Genomic DNA, 21736 nt, shown 5'->3' on the forward strand with positions numbered 1-21736 from the left:
AAGGTACCTAATGAATGTAGTAACAGAGAGGGAGAAGAATGATTTTTTATTTTTTTAACTAACACACATGTAGGTATAAATAACCCAATTTACCTTATTCCTACTATATCTCCTTTATAGTATAATAAGATATTATCTCCTTTATAGTATATCTGGAGAGGGTTCCAGGGATCAATGCCCCTGTGGCCTGGTCTGTGACCGGGCCTCTTGGTGGATCAGGGCCTGATCAACCAGGCCGTTACTAATGGCCGCACGCAACCCGACATAAGAACCCCAGCCTGGCTGGTCAGGTACTAACTTTAGGTACCTTTCAAGTGCCTGCTTGAAGACAGCCAGAGGTCTATTGGTAATCCCTCTTATGTATGGTGGGAGGCAGTTGAACAGTCTTGGGCCCCTGACACTTATTGTGTTCTCTCTTTTCGTGCTAGTGACACCCCTGCTTTTCATTGGGGGATGTTGCATCGTCTGCCGAGTCTTTTGCTGTCATAGGGAGTGAATTTCGTGTGCAAGTTTGGTACTAATCCTTCTAGGATTTTCCAAGTGTATATAATCATGCATCTCTCCCGCCTGCATTCTAGGGAGTACGGGTTGAGGAAATTCAAGCGTTCCCAATAACTGAGGTGTTTTATTGCAGTTGTGTGCCGTGAAGATTCTTTATACATTTTCCATGTCAGCAATTTCACCTGCCTTGTAAGGTACTGTTAGTGTGCAGCAATATTCCAGCCTAGATAGAAGAAGCGACTTGAAGTGTCATCATGGGCTTGGCATCCCTAGTTTTGAACATTAAAATGGTATAAAATACCGACAGATTGTTAGGTAAGACATATGCAACAGTTAGGTATCTTTATTTCGAAACGTAACTGTTGCATATGTGTCTTACCTAACAATCTGTCGGTATTTTATACCATTTTAATGTTCATTCTGTCAGACACTGCAACACAAGGGTATCTTGGTACAGACCATCAACTTTGACAACCTCTAATAGTGAGAACGGCTGGGTTTGAGAGGGACCTGCCCTCCCAAAGCAACCTACGTCTCAAATACTGGCACTATATAAGGCCCCATTCTGTCACTTCAACTTCATATTGTTTCAGACAACGGAACAATGCTCTTCTCCAGACTGAGGGACTGACCACCTCAAAACTTTAAGGGTGATGGACTGATTACATCGTCTTCAAGTATCTTCTGCTTCTATCAACTTTTCTGTACTCGACTGAAGAAGCCTACTGTGTAGGCGAAACGTTTCGAAATAAAGATACCTAACTGTTGCATATGTGTCTTACCTAACATCCCTAGTTTTGAAGGTTCTCATTATCCATCCTGTCATTTTTCTAGTAGATGCGATTGATACAATGTTACGGTATTATCTCCTTTATAGTATAATAATAAAATATTATCTCCTTTACAGTATAAAAGGACCCCAATGGAAATAAGTCACCGTGACAAAGCTCCCGCTTCACACACGGAAACGGGTGGAAACATTCGACACGTTTCACACCTGTTGTCGTTCACCTAGCAGCTAGGTACCTTGTTAGTCGACTGGTTATCCTACAAGATTAAGGACTCTATGACACTGACTGGGTTATCCTGCTAACCCTCCGCCGAACAAAATATGATACACATGTGCTGCTATGTATGATAATCTATTTAACTGTATTTATGTATATCTGAATAAACTTACTTACTAAGCTGGTGACATACACAAGCTGTCTGCCAGTAACGTGAAGTATGTTTATAACCTGGCGATCACCAACTTCCTTTCATGTAAGCTCCTCCGTAGGAAGTAGTGAGGAAAAAAAAAAAAGAGCTGTGAAGTTGGTGTGTACTGAGGTGCCCTTGAGGACAGAATCATTAACAACAGTGCTTGTGTTCAACATAACACCAGGACGACAACACGTGCAACACTTGTTGTTAAGGACTATACTTCCCCGAGCCATAATTTCTTTCTTTGTTGTTGTTGGGTTTATCATGGCCAGTGACAGCATACGCTGTATCGAGCCCGACTTCTCGATGGTACGAGGAAGATTTGTTGCCCAAGGCTGGACGATGACAGAAAAGCAACAAAAGTTCCTTTGTAAATAGAGATAGAAACTTGAAGTTTCCAATTAGATCTGGTGGACCCCCTTGTCAAACCCCAGCAGAGAGGGACGCCCACACCCCCACCCGAGTTCAGTAACCGGCTTCCCACCAAAGACCGATAAAGAATTTTCCACAGCGGAAAAAATGGAGCTGACTAAAAGTAAGCCGATGAACAAGTGCCCCTCCTGTCGAGTGCCCGACCGGCAAAATAGATGAGGATAACCGTCCCAGAGAGAACAGGGGAAATTTGTCACTGATACACAGGCGAGAGAGAGAGAGAGAGAGACATCCACACACGACGAAGGCTGACGTTAGATCCATCCCCCCCGAGCCATACTCTACCACTATTGTTGGTGTTGGGATTCTAGGGTCACTGACAGCATACGCCGTATCGAGCCCTGCCTTCCAGAGCTCGGAAAAGGAACTTCAACCAAAGGGTAAAGAAATTGACTAATAATTGTGCGTACTATATGTCCCTAATGCGCCATGAAGCCAGCAAGAATACGCACGTACAGGCCAAGATCTCCTGGCTGTCTGGAGGGTTAAACCTCTACCCACTGAAAAGGAGAGGTAGGGCTGAAGATTGCACCCCGAATTTGGGCAGCGCCGCACGGAAGAGTCCATGCATAGTGGTATAGGACTTGCCAGAGTAAGTTTATTCAGGTATACACAAAAACATTTACATAGCTTATCATACATAGCAGCATATGTGTAGAGAACCTAGGATAACCCAAAAAAGTCAGATAATATCTTATTATTATACTATAGAGGAGATATACTAGGAATAACGTAAATTGAGTTATTTATATTTACATGTGTGTTAGTTAAAAATATAAAAAATCATTCTCCTCCTTTTCTGTTGCTACATTCATTAGGCACCTTTTGTCTCTCTTCTTGAACTGGTTCATGATATGACTGGCTTTGACATGTCTGTTCCATTCCTTTATTGGTGTACAATAAAAGGTATTTGAAGCCTGGCCACTGACTGTGGGTACTACAAAATTGTGCTGCTTTCCCATAGTACTGTGATTGTTTTGGTTCCCAGCTTGAACAGGGACAGCAAGTGTCTTATGGAAACATGTCCCTAATGTTTTCCAGCTGTACCAGAGATTCCAACTCCAGACCTTAGTGTGTGAACTGAGCTCGCTAGCGATCGAGCTTCTTAACTACATGACAGTACACCACCCTGTTATTATAATCAAAGAAAGCGCTAAACCGACAAGGGTCATGCAGCGCTGTGGGGCAGAAAATAGAGCCGGGGCTATAACAGCTAGGTGGAGAAGATCAGAGGTGAGGGGAGAAAAGGGCTGGAAGGGATGCTAGGGGCTGTGTCAAAGTTTATACAGTAAAGCAGTTGCTGACAAAAAGTCAAAAGGTGATCGTAAATCAAAGGGAGGGCTGCCTGCAAGAAAGGAAGATAAGGTAAGAGTGGTAGGGCGGCGGTGTCGTTGGGGGTAAATCCTGCGAGCTCGCTGGTAAACCGAGCAATCCACAAGAAAGTGTAGAATCGAAATAGGAACCTGACAAAGCTCACAGAGAGGAATAGGGTGTTGTTCCATGAAATACTCATGGGTAAGATGGGCATGGCCAATGAGGAGACGGGAGAGCACAGACTCCCGAGTATGGCGACGGTGGTATGAAGATGGCCACAAATCTATAAGCGGTTTAATAGAGTACAATTTGTTATGGTGCATGTCTCGCTACCGTTGTTGCCAACGACCCCAAACATGGGCAGAGATGATTGTAACATAATCCCTGAACGGAATACCTCTATAGGATTATTATTATTATAATCAAAAAGAAGCGCTAAGCCACAAGGACTATACAGCGCTGCAGGGCAGGAAGGAAGCGAGGGCATCAGGTGGCAAAAGGGAGATGAATGAGTAATAGGTTACGGATAACAGCGGGGCAGTGGATGGTGAAAGGGTAAAGGGCAGCAAGAGACTGAACTAGAAAGGGCTGAGGGGAGTGCGAAAAGTATCATCAGAGTTTGTGGAGTAAATCAGTCGTTGTCAAGAAGTCAATGAGAGAGTCAGGATTAAAGGAGGGTCCATCAGCAAGAAGGGAAGGTAAAGAGAGAGTAGTAGAACGAAGACGACGTTGGAGGTAAATTCTGCGTGCTCGTTGATAGAGAGGGCAGTCTAACAGAATGTGGCTAATCGATACTGGAACTTGACACTGCTCACAGAGAGGAGCAGGGTGCCTTTCCATGAGATACCCATGAGTAAGACGAGTGTGGCCAATGCGAAGGCGGGAGAGAGTGGTCTCCCAACCTCGGCACTGATGACAAGAAGACGGCCAGTAACCTATGCTCGGTTTAATAGAATGAAGTTTGTTACCGAGCAGAGTTGACCAACGTTGTTGCCAACGGGTGCGAAGGAGGGTAGCTATTGTAGCAAAATAGTCAAGAAATGGGACACCTCGATAGGAAATTGGTAGGTCATGTACTGCTGACCGCGCAGCAGTGTCTGCCTGTTCATTGCCCTGTATGTCGACATGACCAGGGACCCAACAAAAAACAATATCTTTATGTTTGGTAGAGATACGGCGTAGCCAAAGTTGGATACGGAGAACTAGGGGATGAGATGTATCAAATTTTCGTATAGCCTGTAGAGCACTAAGGGAGTCTGAGACTACTACAAATGATGACATAGGCATAGATGCGATACGAATAAGTGCTGCAAGAATGGCATACAGTTCAGCAGTAAAAATGCTAGCTGAAGATAGTAAATGTCCCCGCACGACGCTGTCCGGAAACACTGCTGCGAATCCGACGCCGTCTGAAGACTTAGAGCCATCTGTGTACACAGCAGTGGCATGAGAATGGGAATGGAAGTGATCAAGAAAAAGAGAGCGGGAAGCCACCGTAGGCAGTTGAGCTTTCGAGCAAGGGAGTGAGAAAGAACAGACCCGAACAGCTGGAACTTCCCAGGGGGGTAGGGAAAAGTGAGATGCTACATGAACATATAAAGGTGGTAACTGAAGGGAAGACAAGAGTGAATGTAGGCAAAGAGAAAAGGGACGGAGCAAACAGGGGCGGCGAACGAATAAAGAATGTCGACTAATATCGGTGACGATTCTATAAATGGAAGGATTGTGTAGATCGTGAGAGCGTACATAGTAGCGAAGGCAATGGGCATCACGGCGATCAGACAAGGATGGAACATTCGCTTCTGCATAGAGGCTCTCAACAGGGGAAGAGCGAAAAGCACCAAGGCACAAACGTAAACCTTGGTGATGGATAGAGTTAAGGCTAGAGAGAGTAGCAGGAGAGGCCGCGGAATAAATCTGGTCACCATAATCGAGTTTCGATAAAACGAGGGCTGAATGTAGGCGAAGCAGAGTTCGACGATCAGCTCCCCAGGAAAGATGAGCAAGGGTTTTAAGAAGGTTTAGCCGGCTGTGACAAATTGCCTTCAGAGAGGTTATGTGAGGTTTCCAGGATAACCGACGGTCAAAGAGAAGGCCTAGAAACCTGACTGTATCACGTTCGGGGATACGGGAGCCATAGAGGTACAAAGGATGATCGGAGATAACAGAGCGTCTAGTGAAAGTAATTTGGTGAGTTTTGGTACTTGAAAATTTAAACCCATGCGTGGTGGCCCAAGTGGAAACACGGTCGACCGCATGCTGGAGAGAAGCTGCAATAAGATGACAGTCAGCGCCTGCACAAGCAATAGCGAAGTCATCAACATAGAGTGATGACCAAACATTGGGTGGAAGAACAGAGGCCAAATCATTTATAGCAAGGAGAAAAAGTGTTGTGCTTAGAACACATCCCTGAGGGACACCTTCAGCTTGGACGAAGTCCGGGGAAAGAACATTATTGACTCGAACACGGAAATGTCTGTCAGTTAAAAAGTTCTTAAGGAAGGATGGTAGATTGCCTCGGAGGCCTAAGGAATGGGCCTGGGCCAAAATATTATACCTCCAAGTTGTGTCATATGCCTTCTCAAGGTCAAAAAATATGGCAATAACTGAGTGATTATTCGCAAAGGCATTACGAACATACGTATCCAAGCGAAGTAAGGGGTCTATGGTAGAACGACCCTTACGAAAGCCATATTGACTAGCGGAGAGACTGTTGTGTGTCTCTAAATACCACATTAAACGTCGATTTACGAGACGTTCCATCACTTTGCAAACTGCACTTGTAAGAGCGATGGGGCGATAGTGGGAGGCATCATGTCCTGTAGTACCCGGTTTGCGGAAAGGGAGAACAATGGCAGATTTCCACAGCTGGGGAAGAACTCCTTGTGCCCAAATAAGATTGAAGAGGTGTAAGAGGACTACAAGGGCTGACCGATGTAAATGTTGTAACATACGAATATGAATGTCATCAGGCCCAGCTGCCGATGATCGGCAAGCTGAGAGCGTTGCCTCCAGTTCTTGAAGTGTAAAAGGCACATTATACTGTTCTTCTCCGAGAGAAGAAAAGTCCAAGGGTACTAACTCTCTGGCAGACTTTGAGGAAAGAAACGAGGGGCATAGATGGAGCCCTCGGGAAATACGGACCAGATGTGTGCCAAGTTCAATGGCAACGTCGAGAGGGTTTGCTATATCAACACCAGTGACCCGTAGAACAGGAGCCGGGTCAGGAGAGTATTTACCACTCAATTTCCTCACTTTTTTCCAGACTGCACTCATAGAAGAAGCAGAGGTGATGGTGGAAACATAGTCTCGCCAACAAGTGCGTTTAGCTTCACGGATGACACGGCGAGCGATCGCACGCTTCTGCTTAAAATCAACAAGTCTCTCAGCGGTTCTATTGTACCGGTACCTGCCCCATGCAGCACGTTTCAAACGTACTGCACGAGCACAAGCAGGAGACCACCAAGGCACGCATTTCTGAGAATGCCTGCCTGAGGTTTGGGGTATAGAATGAGAAGCTGCGGTATAAACTGATGTCGAGAAGATGTGTAGGAGCTCATCAATGGAGGATGAAGAAGGAACCTCACTAAAAGCAGTGAGGTGTGAGTAAAGATCCCAATTTGCCCGATCAAATTGCCAGCGAGGGTTACGGGAAGGAGGTGAATAGGAAGGAGAAGTAAGAATGATCGGAAAATGATCGCTGTCATGTAAGTCTGGTAGAACAGACCAGGTGAAGTCTAGTGCAGTGGAGGAAGAGCAGACTGATAGATCGATGCAAGAGAGAGTATGAGTACGAGGATCAAAATGGGTGGGAGTACCCGTATTTAAAACATGGAGGGGGTGAGAGGCAAGAAAAGCCTCCAACTGAATGCCACGTGAGTCACAATGAGACCCCCCCCAGAGGAAATGGTGGGCATTAAAATCACCAAGTAACAGAAGTGGTGGTGGTAAGGATGAAACAAGAAAGGCAAAGTCTGGGATAGAAAATGCTCGAGAAGGAGAGAGATATAAAGAACATATTGTAAACCACTTATTCAAGTGGATACGGGCTGCAGTGTAATGCAGCGAGGTATGGACAAATAGTTGACAGTACGGAATATCATTGCGTAGAAGAAGGGCACTTTCATTAAAGGTCCCATCTGAGAAAGGATCCGAAGAATACAATAAATTATAGCCTGAGATAGGTTGGAAAACAGCCGAGTGTAATTTTGGTTCTTGTAAGCAAGCACCAACAGGGGAAAACCTGGAAAGCAACATCTGAAGCTCACCCCGATTACCCCTGAGGCCGCGGATATTCCACTGTAAATAGGCCATGATTGGCGATGAAGAAAATATCAGGAATCTGTAGGTAAAGGCACCTACGGACTAGAGGGGTTAGAAAAGTCAACGTGTGGTGGCATTGGAAGATGTTCAAGTAGCGAAGGAACGGAGCGTTGCGAAGAATGGGGTTGTGAAGATGGAGGAGAGGGAAGAGAAGGAACAGGAAGTGAATCAGTGTCCATTGAAGGTTTAGTCTCTGCAATATATTCTGAAATGGCTTCAAGTGTTTCTGAATTCAAAGATGTATGGGAAACCATATTGGAGATAGGAGGAGGAGGGTGAGTAAAGATTGGGACAGTAATGGACTGTACCAAAGTAGAGGGGGAGGGAAAAGTGTAAGGGACTGGAGATGAAGTGTGGGGGGGGACAGAAGAGGTAGAAACCTGGGAGGTGACAGAAGAGGGAGAAACTTGGGAGGGGACGGGGGTGGAAGGCATAGTACGAGGAGGAGGGTGAATCTCCACACTTGTAATAGAGCCAGAGAGAGGGGAAGAACTAGGTACAGAGACTGGAAAGGTAACGTGTGGAGGTGGAAGAAGGGAAGGAAGGGGCAAAGAAGATTTGAGCAATGTGGATTTTTTGGACTTCTGAGTAGAGGGGCGATTGGTATTAGGTGTCGTACGAGGTCTTGTCGATACTGGGGCTTGTGAGGAAGGACGCGAAGATGTGAGAACAGACTGAGTTGTAGTCGGGACGTCAGAGCCAAGGACAGCAAAAGGATTAGATGCCGTAATGGCTATGGGAGGGGTAACAACAGAGGAGGCTGCAGAAGATGGGACCCCAGAAGTGGGGGGATGTTTGGAAACACGAGAATAAGAAACACGGGGTAGTCTCCCTTGGAGGCGGAGATGAGTAACTGCCATAGCATAAGGGAGACCTTCTGCCTCTTTGAGGCAACGGATTTCACGTTCATTTAAGTAGACCTGGCAACGGCGGGAGTACGAAGGGTGAGCTTCATTACAATTAAGGCAAGATGGAGGTTGACTGCAAGATGTATTAGAATGGTTGTCGGCACCACAGACTGGGCATTCGGCCATAGATCTGCAATATTTCGCTGGGTGACCAAAACGCCAGCAATTTCTACATTGTTGCGGTGTAGGTATCACCTTTCGAACTTGTAACCGATGTCCCGCGACATATACAGAGGACGGGAGTTCTCGGCTGTCAAAAGTTAAACGAGCCACATTGCAAGGGTAACGTCTCCGCCCCCGGGCAGGAAGGACATAAGTGTCTACTTTGAGGATTGGGAGATCCTGGAGTTCCAGCTGTTCAAAAATGTCATTGCCACATGACTGGAAATTCTGTTGGACTATGGTATGGGGCAGAATGACAGTACCACTACAAGAATTGAGAGAAAGATGTTTTTCAATAGTGATAGGAGTAGTATCGATATTCGAAATACCTCTATAGGAAACTGGAAGATCATGTACCATTAACCAAACCATACCACGGATGGGGATAGAACCCGCGATCAGTGTCTCAAAACTCCAGACCGTCGCATTAGCCACTGGGTCAGCTAGCCACAATAAGATTCATCCAACTAGATATATTTCTACACCATAGGAAGTATGGAAAACTTTAAAGGGGTTACCTGTATGTACCTCAACATCAAGCCCTCAACGTTCTCATCTTCTGGGCAGGGGCTTGCTATATCCACACCACGACTCATTGACAGTGACACATCCAAAAGAATGACAGTAGGCATCTTTCCAATCTTTCTTCAGGCAGATATTCTCTGGTTTACCTGGAGAGAGTTCCGGGGGTCAACGCCGTCGTGGCCCGTGACCAGGCCTCATGGTGGATCAGAGCCTGATCAACCAGGCTGTTACTGCTGGCTGCACGTAATTCAACATACGGGCTGCACGCAATCCAACGTATGGGCTGCACGCAATCCAACGTATGGGCTGCACGCAATCCAACGTATGGGCTGCACGCAATCCAACGTATGGGCTGCACGCAATCCAACGTATGGGCTGCACGCAATCCAACGTATGGGCTGCACGCAATCCAACGTATGGGCTGCACGCAATCCAACGTATGGGCTGCACGCAATCCAACGTATGGGCTGCACGCAATCCAACGTATGGGCTGCACGCAATCCAACGTACGAGCCACAGCCCGGCTGGTCAGGTACCGATTTTAGGTGCTTGTCCAGTGCCAGCTTGAAGACTGTCAGGGGTCTATTGGTAATCCCCCTTATGTATGCTGGGAGGCAGCTAAACAGTCTCGGGCCCCCGACACTTATTGTATTGTCTCTTTAACGTGCTAGTGACACCCCTGCTTTTCATTGGGGGGATGTTGCATTGTCTGCCAAGTCTTTTGCTTTCGTTGTGAGTGATTTTCGGGTGAAGGTTCGGTACTAGTCCCTCTAGGATTTTCCAGGTGTATATAATCATGTATCTCTCCCACCTGCATTCCAGGGAATACAGGTTTAGGAATCTCAAGCGCTCCCAGTAATTGAGGTGTTTTATCTCCGTTATGCGCGCCGTGAAGGTTCTCTGTACATTTTCTAGGTCAGCAATTTCACCTGCATGAAAGGTGCTGTTAGTGTGCAGCAATATTCCAGCCTAGATAGAACAAGCGACCTGAAGAGTGTCATCATGGGCTTGGCATCCCTAGTTTTGAAGGTTCTCATTATCCATCCTGTCATTTTTCTAGCAGCTGTGATCGATACAATGTTATGGTCCTTGAAGGTGAGATCCTCCGACATGATCACTCCCAGGTCTTTGACGTTGGTTTTTCGCTCTATTTTGTGGCCAGAATTTGTTTTGTACTCTGATGAAGTTTTAATTTCCTCGTGTTTACCATATCAGAGTAATTGAAATTTCTCATCGTTGAACTTCATATTTTCTGCAGCCCATTGAAAGATTTGGTTAATGTCTGCCTGGAGCCTTGCAGTGTCTGCAATGGAAGACACTGTCATGCAGATTCGGGTGTCATCTGCGAAGGAAGACACAGTGCTGTGGCTGACATCCTTGTCTATGTCAGATATGAGAATGAGAAACAGACTTTACTCTGTTGACTACTACTTTTTGTGTTCTGTTTGTGAGGAAATTCTAGATCCATCTACCAACTCTTCCTGTTATTCCTTTAGAACGCATTTTGTGCACTATTACGCCATGGTCACACTTGTTGAAGGCTTTTGCAAAGTCTGTGTATATTACATCTGCATTCTTTTTGTCTTCTAGTGCATCTAGGACCTTGTTGTAGTGATCCAGTAGTTGGGACAGACAGGAGCGACCTGTTCTAAACCCATGTTGCCCTGGGTTGTGTAACTGATGGGTATTTATATGGGTGGCAATCTTGCTTCTTAGGACCCTTTCAAAGATTTTTATGATATGGGATGTTAGTGCTATCGGTCTGTAGTTCTTTGCTATTGTTTTACTGCCCCCTTTGTGGAGTGGGGCTATGTCTGTTGTTTTTAGTAACTGTGGGACGACCCCAGTGTCCATGCTCCCTCTCCATAGGATGTTAAAAGCACGTGATAGGAGCTTCTTGCAGTTCTTGATGAACACGGAGTTCCATGAGTCTGGCCCTGGAGCAGAGTGCATGGGCATGTCATTTATCGCCTATTCTAAGTCATTTGGCATCAGGATAACATCAGATAGACTTGTGTTTACCAAATTCTGTGGCTCTCATAAAAAATTCATTTAGATCTTCGACTCTCAGTCTGGTTAGTGGCTTGCTAAAAACCGAGTCATATTGGGACTTAAGTAGCTTACTCATTTCCTTGCTGTCATCTGTGTAGGACCCATCTTGTTTAAGTAGGGGCCCAATACTGGGCTACATCATCTGCATTCTACAGCTCTTAAGTCCTTTTTGCAGCTTTTTAATCTTATTTGAATGCGAGGGGTTCTCCCTCATTCGAAATCTGCCACTGTCCTACCATTTCGCAAACCAGGCACCTCTGGTCTTGATACCTCTCACTATAGTCCCATTGCTCTTACCAGTGTAGTCTGTAAGGTGATTGAACGATCGGCGAATAGACATTTGATATGGTATTTGAAAATTCACAATAGTCTTTCTCCAAGCCAATAAGACTTTCGCAAGGGCCGCTCTACTTTGAACCTCCTGCTCCACTTGGATACATATGTGTGAGATGCTTTTGCTAACTCTGTCCTATCAGTCCTTTTTGATCTTGAGAAAGTATATGATACCACTTAGAGGTATAACATTTTAGCCCAAGCCCACTCCTTAGGCCTCCACGGTAATCTACCAACCTTCCTTGTTGCTTTTTTATCTGACGGACATTTTTGTGTACGTGTTGGTGTCCTGGAGAACAGAGAATCGATTTCCTATCTTCACAGCTTCTCTATTAACCCTCCTTATCTTCCTTCTTCCTGAGCTGTGAACCACTTGCCACTTAAAGCAGCTGCAACTCTTTAGCTCACTGCTGGTATCCTTCTCCTCACCAGCTCTGACCATCTCATACTCACTCCCAAACCCATCTAAGCAAAGCTTCAGCCTCCTATTTTCCTCCTGAAGAAGTAGAACCTCCTTCTTCAACACTTTAACTTGAGATTCCAAAACACTACAGCAGGCCATGGTGCTCAGTAACACCCCACGCTAATTCCCAGACAGCTTTGGACAGTGACCAGTGAGACATTGTACTTCCCATTTCCAGGACTAAAGTTCGGCTAACCGGTTTCCCTACATCCCTACACTAAATATTACCTTAAATATTACACACACACACACATATATGCTCCTTTACTTGGAGCATTATTTCAAATTTTTAAATAAAACACATTTGTTGATAATGTCTTTATAAATATTGCATCTATATAAGATTTATTAAAGAAAACAAGACAGGATAAATTTGGTGTAATAATAGACAAAGGTAAAAAAAAAATGCATAAATTATAAAAAGGTAAATTTCAAATTTATGGGAATTTTTTATACTTTGACAAAGGGCCACAATATTTTTGATGTAAAATCAAATGTTCAAAGTGTCTGAAAAAAATTCTGATAATATATTTTATGGTCCCAGATATATTACCAGTTGTCTCAGAAAATACAAAAAAATCTTAAATTGCATCCCAAAATTGACAATTTAGTTGCATTAAATAAATTTAATTATTAATGAGAACAAGCAAATGTTTCATCTTCAACCAAAACAGTATCACTTTATTATAACTAATTATAATTAATAGCTACATATGTATAATTAAAACATTAAGGGGTAAGAGTGCTATTTCAGTGATTATTCACAAATAATCCACAATTTTAAGAGGAAACTGTAAACAATGATTCAGTCACAATTGTAACTTTATTATAGTCCAGGGTAGACTAAAATGTTTTCTACAGTTACCTTTAAAAAAAGTGTGGATTATTTAAGTGTTCTTTAGAGACTGTTTTCTCTGCATACAAATGAGCACCACTGGCATACACTGTACAATACAAAAATGCCAAGTGCAACAGTAACCAAAAATGTGCACTATCCTTCAAATGATAAAGCCACAATCTATTATTCTTCCCAGGTCAGAAAATATATTTGTTTATATGATACTTTGTCCTTTCAAAGATGTGTGTGCATGATAATAAGAGGGTTCTTGGTTTACAGATGCTCAGTAAGGCGGTCGCTCCATCTCCTCCTGAATGGGCGTAGGGCAATCATAAGTGGCACTAGGATGCCTAGAGCAGCTAATGCAGCAGCCTGAGTGTTGATGATGATGGCCTCATTTTCCATCCGCGAATATATTATTTCCTTGGTCTCGGGATCCCTGTGTGTCATGGCAATGCACGAGTTAATACTGTAGCCCCAAACATGCTTCAGCACAGGTTATGGTATCATTTGACAATGTTGTTATAACCCCATGCACCCTTTATTTAAGACAGTCAAGAAAGTAGCATTTGCAGAAAGTCTGAAAGAGAAATGCTTGAATAAAGTATTCACAAGGTATATTAATTATCATTATACTGCTTCCACCTCACATCCAGTGACAGAGATAATGTATTAAACAGTGATACTTCACTATTACAATAAAGTTATGTAATACTACTAAAATGAAATGTTAGGAGCAAAATCTCATTTAATTAACATGCATCTCATTCAAGGGTTAATTCAATAAAGAAAAATGTATAAACTCAAGAAATTATGAAAAGAGGAAGGCTTAGGCATTTTAACTTGTCTAATTACTTTATGGTTCCAAAATACCTTCATTAAGTAGAGACTTGTTGTATAACAATCTCATGTATTTTTTAATTAGATCTCCAGTATCTGGTAAATATTGTGCCAGTAAACTTTTTCAAAATTTTTCCCCAGTAAGTATATTTACTATTTAATATACAGTGCTCATATAGAGCACAATAAATAAATTGTAAGAGGAAAAAGTGCACAGAACAAATTCTTTGATTTAACTAATATAATTTACAGTATATTTGTCATAATTATTGAACCAATGATGAAGATAGTAATACCACAGGTTATTCTTACTTAGCAACACTAATGCATTAAACCAAAAATTATCTTAAAGCAAATGTACATTAAGTATGTACTCTTTTCCAACTACTTTACATTTTCCCATGACATAAAAATCAGTGATAGGTATCTGAAAAAATAAAGATACTTTGGTTACTATAATCTTATTTTTATAAAGCACAATACATATACATTAATGGCATGTATTTAATTAAGGCTTGAAGAGCAAAGTTTAAGCCAAACAACTAACCCTACCCTTCTAAACTAGCCTAACCCCTACCCTTCTAAACTAGCCTAACCCCTACCCTTCTAAACTAGCCTAACCCCTACCCTTCTAAACTAGCCTAAACCCTACCCTTCAAAACTAGCCTAACCCCTACCCTTCTAAACTAGCCTACCCCTACCCTTCTAAACTAGCCTACCCCCTACCCTTCTAAACTAGCCTACCCCCTACCCTTCTAAACTAGCTTAACCCCTATGCATATAAACTAGCCTAACCCCTACCCTTCAAAACTAGCCTAACCCCTACCCTTCAAAACTAGCCTAACCCCTATCCTTCAAAACTAGCCTAACCCCTATCCTTCTAAACTAGCCTAACCCCCTACCCTTCTAAACTAGCCTAACCCCTATCCTTCTAAACTAACCTAGCCCCTACCCTTCTAAAGTAGCCTAACCCCTACCCTTCTAACCCAGCCTAACCCTTACCCTTCTCAACTAGCCTAACCCATACCTTTCTAAATTAGCCTAACCTCTAGTCCTAGCCTAGCCTAATCTCTCCTCACATAGCATAACCTAACTCTTACCCTTTCTAACATAATCTCTACCCTATCTAACCTATCCTAACCACCCATTATAACTAAGCATAACTTCTACTTTTTCTAAACTTATCTAACCTAACCCCCTACTCTTATTCTTTCTAATATAACCCTAACTCCTATTCATTCTAACTTAACTCCTATTCTAACCTAACACCTACTCTTTCTGTCCTAGTTCTTATTCTTTCACTACCCTTTCAAACCAAACCTAACCTATACCCCTTCTAATCTATCCTAACTCCTGCAAATTGTAATCTAACCTTACCCCTACCAATTACAATCTAATCCTTCTACCTTAACCCCTACCCCTGCTAGGCTAACTCCTACCCTTTTTAACCTAACCCTTACCTCATCTAACCTATTACTGGTAGGATGGACAGGGCTAGATTGTTTGAAAGAAAAACAAAAACACAGGGGCACAGTTGGAAGATGAAAATACATGAAATATGGGATGTTAGGAAGCATTTATTTAGCTTCAGTTATCAAGAAGTAACAACCTAGATGCTGAAGTGGTAGAGGTAGACTCTGTACATAGTGTTAAAAGAGGTATGATAGGGGGCTTTCAAAGCCAGGATTGAATCCAGGAGTGGCCAATTAAGAGGTGGGACCTGGAGCTGAAACTCAACCATACTGTGCTTTGAACTTTTACTTTCAAGTAATTCACTGCACTTCAATGCAACAAATTTTTCTTTAAGCTGACACGTTTTCTCCTATTAGTCCATTACACTGAAGTTTCACTGTACTATACATTTAATAAAGTTTTTTTTTCTGTACTTCTCCCTGTTCATATTTGTCTTTTAACTTTTTCTGTTATCTTTTTTCAGTTAATGTTTTTTTTTCCATCATCTTGCTTGAAATTAACCAACACTAACTTTACTCCTTTGATAACTGCTATTTCTAAAATCCAGAGTACAGTGGAACCCTGGATTTCGTCCGGTGTGGATATTGTACAATTTGGATTTCGACCACTTTTTTGAGTGAAATTTTACCCCAGATTTTGTACATCCACTTGGAAATTGTCCATACCAGATGCACCTGCCTACCGACGGGATGCAGCCGCTCATACGTTAGTGACTCAGTCTGCCTGTGTTACTTGTACAGTGAGCATTACTCCGTGCATTAATGCAAAACATTTCATAATAGTCCATTGTTTTTTGTGTTTGAGACTGCTAAATAAGCCACCATGGCGCCAAAGAAAGTTCTGACTGCCAGTCCTTTGGTAAAGAAGGTGAGAAACACTATAGAATTCAAGAAAGAATTCTGAGAAAAATACAAAAGTATGAGGGCAATGTGTGGTGTGAATATAATGCAGAGAATTCGTAGTCTGGAAATTAGGAGAATGTGTGGGATTAGCAAAACTATTATCCAGAGGGCTGATGAAGGGATGTTGAGGTGGTTTGGACATGTAGAGAGAATGGAACAAAACAGAATGACTTCAAGAATGTATAAATCTGTAGTGTGGGAAGGCAGGGTAGGGGTCGGCCTAGGAAGGGTTGGAAGGAGGGGGTAAAGGAGGTTTTGTGTGCGAGGGGCTTGGACTTCCAGCAAGCGTGCATGAGCGTATTTGATAGGGGCGAATGGAGGTAGAGGATGGTAGCGATGGTGGTACCTTACCAGCCGGGCTGTGGCTCGTACGTTGGACTGCGTGCAGCCAGCAGTAACAGCCTGGTTGATAAGGCTCTGATCCACCAGGAGGCCTGGTCACAGACCGGGCCGTGGAGGCGTTGACCCCCGGAACTCTCTCCAGGTAAACTCCAGAGGGTGGTAGTGATGGTGGTAGTAATGGTGGTAGTGATGGTGGTAGAGGGTGGTAGTGATGGTGGCAGAGGGTTGTAGTGATGGTGGCAGAGGGTTGTAGTGATGGTGGCAGAGGGTTGTAGTGATGGTGGCAGAGGGTTGTAGTGATGGTGGCAGAGGGTTGTAGTGATGGTGGCAGAGGGTGGTAGTGATGGTGGCAGAGGGTTGTAGTGATGGTGGCAGAGGGTGGTAGTGGTTGTAATGGTGGTAGAGGGTGGTAATGGTTGTGATGGTGGTAGAGGGTGGTAGTGGTTGTGGTAGAGGGTGGTAGTGATGGTGGTAGAGGGTTGTAGTGATGGTGGTAGAGGGCTGTAATGATGGTAGCAGAGGGTTGTAGTGATGGTGGTAGAGGGTGGTAGTGATGGTGGTAAAGATAACCTCACTTCCCTCTCCCCTCCTCGCTGTCTTCCATACACCAACAAGAGTCTTCAATAAAGGTAAAACTGATTTAAGTGTTCATTTATCCATTAAAATTAGGGCTTTATATTTATTTCTCACTGTTTTCTAAATGTATTTTTTGTTAATATTTTTGGGTGTCTGGAACGGATTAATTGGATTTACATTATTTCTCATGGGAGAAATATTACTTCGGTTTTCGTCCATTTCAGATTTTGACCAACCTTCTGGAACAGATTAACCCGTCCAAACGTATATACATGTTTTTTCAACATTTGAAAGTATGTAAAAAAAGTAGATCTACTTTTTTTTTTGTTATATTTGAAAATATGTAAAAAAAACGTAGATCTACTTTTGGAGCACTAAACATGTGAATGTAGATCTGCTTGGACCGTTTACGGGTTAACCCTTTGACTGTCGCAGGCCCCTTTCTGAAACTGTCATTCTATGTCGATAAATTTTTGAAAAAAAAAAAAAAAATTTCTTATGAAATGATAGAATCTTTTCCCGATGGTAATGACACCAAAAGTTCGAAATTTGGTCGAAAACTCACGGAATTACGCTCCCGCGAAGTTAGCAGTCTCGGCGACATATGCGTATCGGCGATTTTGCCGACTTTGAGCACTGTTCTCAGCCAATTCTGTTGTTCCAGTTGACCAAACTCATAGCTATTTCTCTAGAACTCCATTTTATCTATCAGCTGAGTACAAGAAACCGCCCATTTACCAATTTGAACTACCCAATATAGTGGTCAGAAATTGGCAATTTGGCCAATTTCATGCAAAATAAAAAAGATGCCAATTTCAAAATAGGTCCAGAATAAACAAGGTAGACATTCTTGGCACTAAAATAACATATCCTCTGTTCAGTAGTCACATCTCTAGGCCCCTCTTATATTATTATTATTGCTTTCTATTTTTATTTTTTATTCATACAAAAAAATACAAAATTTAGTTATGCAGACTACTGCATTATTGTAAAAATGGTATAAATAATATCATTGCACTAGTGAAAGAATATTAGACTCCCCAGTTGACGTGTATTGGACGTGTGGTGTGATTTGCTTACTCCTGAACATTGGTAAAAATCGAACATTTCCGCTACTTTGAGCTCAGTTTCAAGGTCATTTTCATCGTCAAAGTAATGAAAATCATCTCTATTTCTGTAATATGTTTTCCATTTTATCACCTAAGACCATGAAAACGCGAATACAACAATAAATACTATACGAAAATACACCTCAAATTCGGTGCTTTAACCCTTTGACTGTTTCCGACGTATAAATACGTCTTAGGAGCCAATGTTTCTGACGTATTTATACGCATAAATTCTAGCAGCTTCAAATCAAGCAGGAGAAAGCTGCTAGGCCCACATGTGAGAGAATGGGTCTCCATGGTCAGTGTGCACCATATAAAAAAAATCGGGGAGCCAGTGGTGCATTGTGGGAATGCCATTTCAGTTGTCATTTTTCAGCATGTCTAGTGGTAAGAAATATGTGATTCCCCAGCAAATCTGGGACTCTTCTCTTCCCAAGTGATGCTCTAACACAGATGGAAGTGTCAGTGAAGATCAATTTCATGATTTGGAGGAGTTTGAGACCAAAAGCAATGGAGGAGGAGGAGGGGGAGGAGGGGAGGAAGAGGAGGAGGAGGAGGAGGAGGAGGAGGGAAGGAGGAGGAGGAGGAGGAGGAGGAGGAGAAGAGGAGGAGGAGGAAGAAAAGAGGAGGAGGAGGAGGAAGAAGAAGATGTAATAATATTGTTCCCTTGAAGCAAGAAAAAAAAAAGTCCACCCCATGACAGTGACAAGATAAGGGGAGATAACATCTGATAAGAGCTGACTTTGATGAGCGTAAAGGAGGGTAATATTACATGACCATTGCCTCCCTTTGTTTTTGCTGGTACACAAACATTTCTGTCTGTCTATTTGTCTGTCTGTCAAGCTCCCTGTCTGTCCATCTAGCTCTCTGTCTCAGAGAGAGCCACAAGACTGTGTCATCACGTTTACTCACATCTTCAAGCAGAGTATAGCACTTTGTCTGGATTTCTTGGGTTATCCTAGGTAATTTACACTATGTATACTTGTATTTATGTGTACCTGTGAGACAGAGATAGGCAGACAGAAAGAGAGACAGATTGAAAGATATAGAATGAGGGAGAAAGATAATTAGATAGAATGGAGGAGGGGAAGCAGCATCTGACCCCATTGTTTTGACAGGAGGTAGGGGGTGTGAGTAATGAGACAATATGTCACTTTGACAGCTGCCGACTTCTGACTCAAAACAATTATAAGCCGCACACTCACACACAAGACAAGGAGGAGGAGAAGGAGGAGAAGGAGGAGGAGGAGGAGGAGGAGGAGGAGGAGGAGGAGGAGGAGGAGGAGAAGGAGGAGAAGGAGGAGAAGGAGGAGAAGGAGGAGGAGAAGGAGGAGGAGGAGGAGGAGGAGGAGGAGGAGGAGGAGGAGGAGGAGGAGGAGGAGAAGAAGGAGAAGAAGGAGAAGGAGAAGAAGGAGAAGAAGGAGAAGAAGGAGGAGAAGGAGGAGGAGGAGGAGGAGAAGGAGAAGGAGAAGGAGAAGAAGAAGAAGAAGAAGAAGAAGAAGAAGAAGAATTGTTTGTTTGTTTGTTTGTTTGTTTGTTTGTTTTTGTAAACAAGTTTTGTAAACAATATATTGATAATTATGTTTGTGTGCTTATTGCGATGTATACAACGAGTGTATATATATACATTGCACCTTACTTTGGTCTCATAGGCCACATAAGTTATGTGAAAAAATAAAATAGTGAAAAAAACAACAAACCTTCAAATACAAGTAAACTAAAGTTTACCGGGTGAGCGGCAGTATTTGGCGACATAGAATGACAGTTTCAGAGAGGGGCCTGAAACAGTCAAAGGGTTAATCCAAAAAAACGATCAGATTTTTTTTTTCTCATTACGCACTGTGTGCTGTAGGATTTCTTTTATGTGGTGCACAGTGACCACAGAGACCCATTCTCTCACATGTGGGCCTACCAGCTTTCTCCCGCTTGATTTTAAGCCACTAGAATTATTGAGTATATATACATCAGAAACAGTGGTGCGTAAGACATATTTATACGGCGTAAACAGTCAAAGGGTTAAACATGAAAACTAGGGTTCCACTGTACTACAAATATGGTAATTTATAATGCCTAAATCTACAGTACCAAAATCCATTTTTTCCCCACAAACATCCATAACTATTCCTCGTTTAAAGCCTGATATACTACAGTAATAACTCAATCTATTTTAGTAGCTAATACAGCTTCCCCTGCCCTAGATAAAGGAGAAATAATATTTTTCGGGTACCTTATTTTTCGTCTGATTTCATTAGTGAGTGAAAGTGTGAGTGTGAGTGTGAGTGTGAGTGTGTGTGTGTGTGTGTGTGTGTGTGTGTGTGTGTGTGTGTGTGTGTGTGTGTGTGTGTGTGTGAATAAGTGTACATGTCGTATGATCATAAACTTTAATTAAGATAAGCCAACAATATAAAACAAAAATTTACTGAAAATTGAATTTGGCATCATCATCCAACATAGCATCACTGCCAAGAGTGTGTTTGGCTCCCTACTCATAAAACAACACTAAACCGAATTTATCATGGTTGCAAAGACCGTAATAAACCTTATTTTCATCCCTCAAAAAAATAAAGTTGGTAAGTTTTTGCAGTTTGGCAAAATATCTGCCCTTTCCCCCCTTTCCTCACCCCCACAAATGCAAAAAAAAAAAAGAGAAAAAAGTGTAATATTGTAAAAATGCAGCTACTAGTTTGTAAAACATTCATTGATGAATGCTTTCAATTCATTCATTAATTAATAATGCATTTACAACAATTACTCAGTCAATAAGTTCTGAGATACCAAGGAAAACGTGCTGACACATTTTAGTCAAGAACAATAGCTAACTTTTTTTTTTTATTGTGCAATTTATAAGATTTTTTTACTAGAGGAGTGGTCTTACTCCAGTCTACCCTGTGATACACACAGTTTTCTCTAGTTTCAACACCTTTCAGGGCAGGTGAAATTGCTGACTTAGAAAGTGTACAGAGAACCTTCACAGCACACATAACTGCAATAAAACACATCAATTACTGGAACGCTTGAAGTTCCTCAACCTGTACACCCTAGAATGCAGGCGGGAGTGATACATGATTATATACACTTGGAAAATCCCAGTGGGATTAGTACCAAACTTGCATACAAAAATCACTCCCTATGAAAGCAAAAGACTCAACAGCGAAGCAACATTCCCCCAATGAAAAGCAGAGGTACCACTAGCACGACAAGAGACAACACAATAAGTGTCAGGAGCCCAAGACTGTTCAACTGCCTCCTAGCATACATAAAGGGATTACCAACAGACCCCTGGCTGTCTTCAATAAGGCACTGGGCAGGCACCTAAAGTCAGTACCTGACCACCGGACTGTGGTTCATATGTCGGGTTGCGTGCAGCCAACGGTAACTGCCTGGTTGATCAGATCCTGATCCACCATGAGGCCTGGTCACAGACCGGGACGTGGGGGCTT

The 21736-nt window shown here is 42.8% G+C and overlaps 2 protein-coding genes across 14 annotated transcripts in view; both read right to left on the bottom strand.

Annotated features, from left to right (window-relative positions):
* Positions 1-2504, bottom strand: part of LOC128688288 (probable RNA-binding protein EIF1AD) — a 36934-nt gene extending 34430 nt beyond the window's left edge. Inside the window, exon 1 of one of the 8 annotated variants that reach the window (XM_053776034.2) lies at positions 2422-2504. Coding sequence is in view for 3 of the 8 variants with exons in the window: in XM_053776031.2 (XP_053632006.2) it covers positions 2340-2368 (29 nt within the window). In the remaining 5 variants the exon portion in view is untranslated. The other 7 variants (XM_053776041.2, XM_053776035.2, XM_053776033.2 and 4 more) reach the window with 7 other exon arrangements.
* A 10015-nt stretch (positions 2505-12519) lies between these two features.
* The window catches only part of LOC128688286 (no extended memory), a 160668-nt gene continuing 151451 nt past the window's right edge, over positions 12520-21736 (bottom strand). For 3 of the 6 annotated variants that reach the window (XM_053776027.2, XM_053776028.2, XM_070086572.1), the window contains exon 7: positions 13355-13493. Coding sequence is in view for 1 of the 6 variants with exons in the window: in XM_053776029.2 (XP_053632004.1) it covers positions 13328-13493 (166 nt within the window). In the remaining 5 variants the exon portion in view is untranslated. Of the gene's footprint in view, positions 13635-21736 lie in introns of all 6 variants that reach the window. The other 3 variants (XM_053776029.2, XM_070086573.1, XR_011392182.1) reach the window with 3 other exon arrangements.

Source organism: Cherax quadricarinatus, chromosome 19 (assembly GCF_038502225.1).
Source record: "Cherax quadricarinatus isolate ZL_2023a chromosome 19, ASM3850222v1, whole genome shotgun sequence".
NCBI lineage: Eukaryota > Metazoa > Arthropoda > Malacostraca > Decapoda > Parastacidae > Cherax > Cherax quadricarinatus.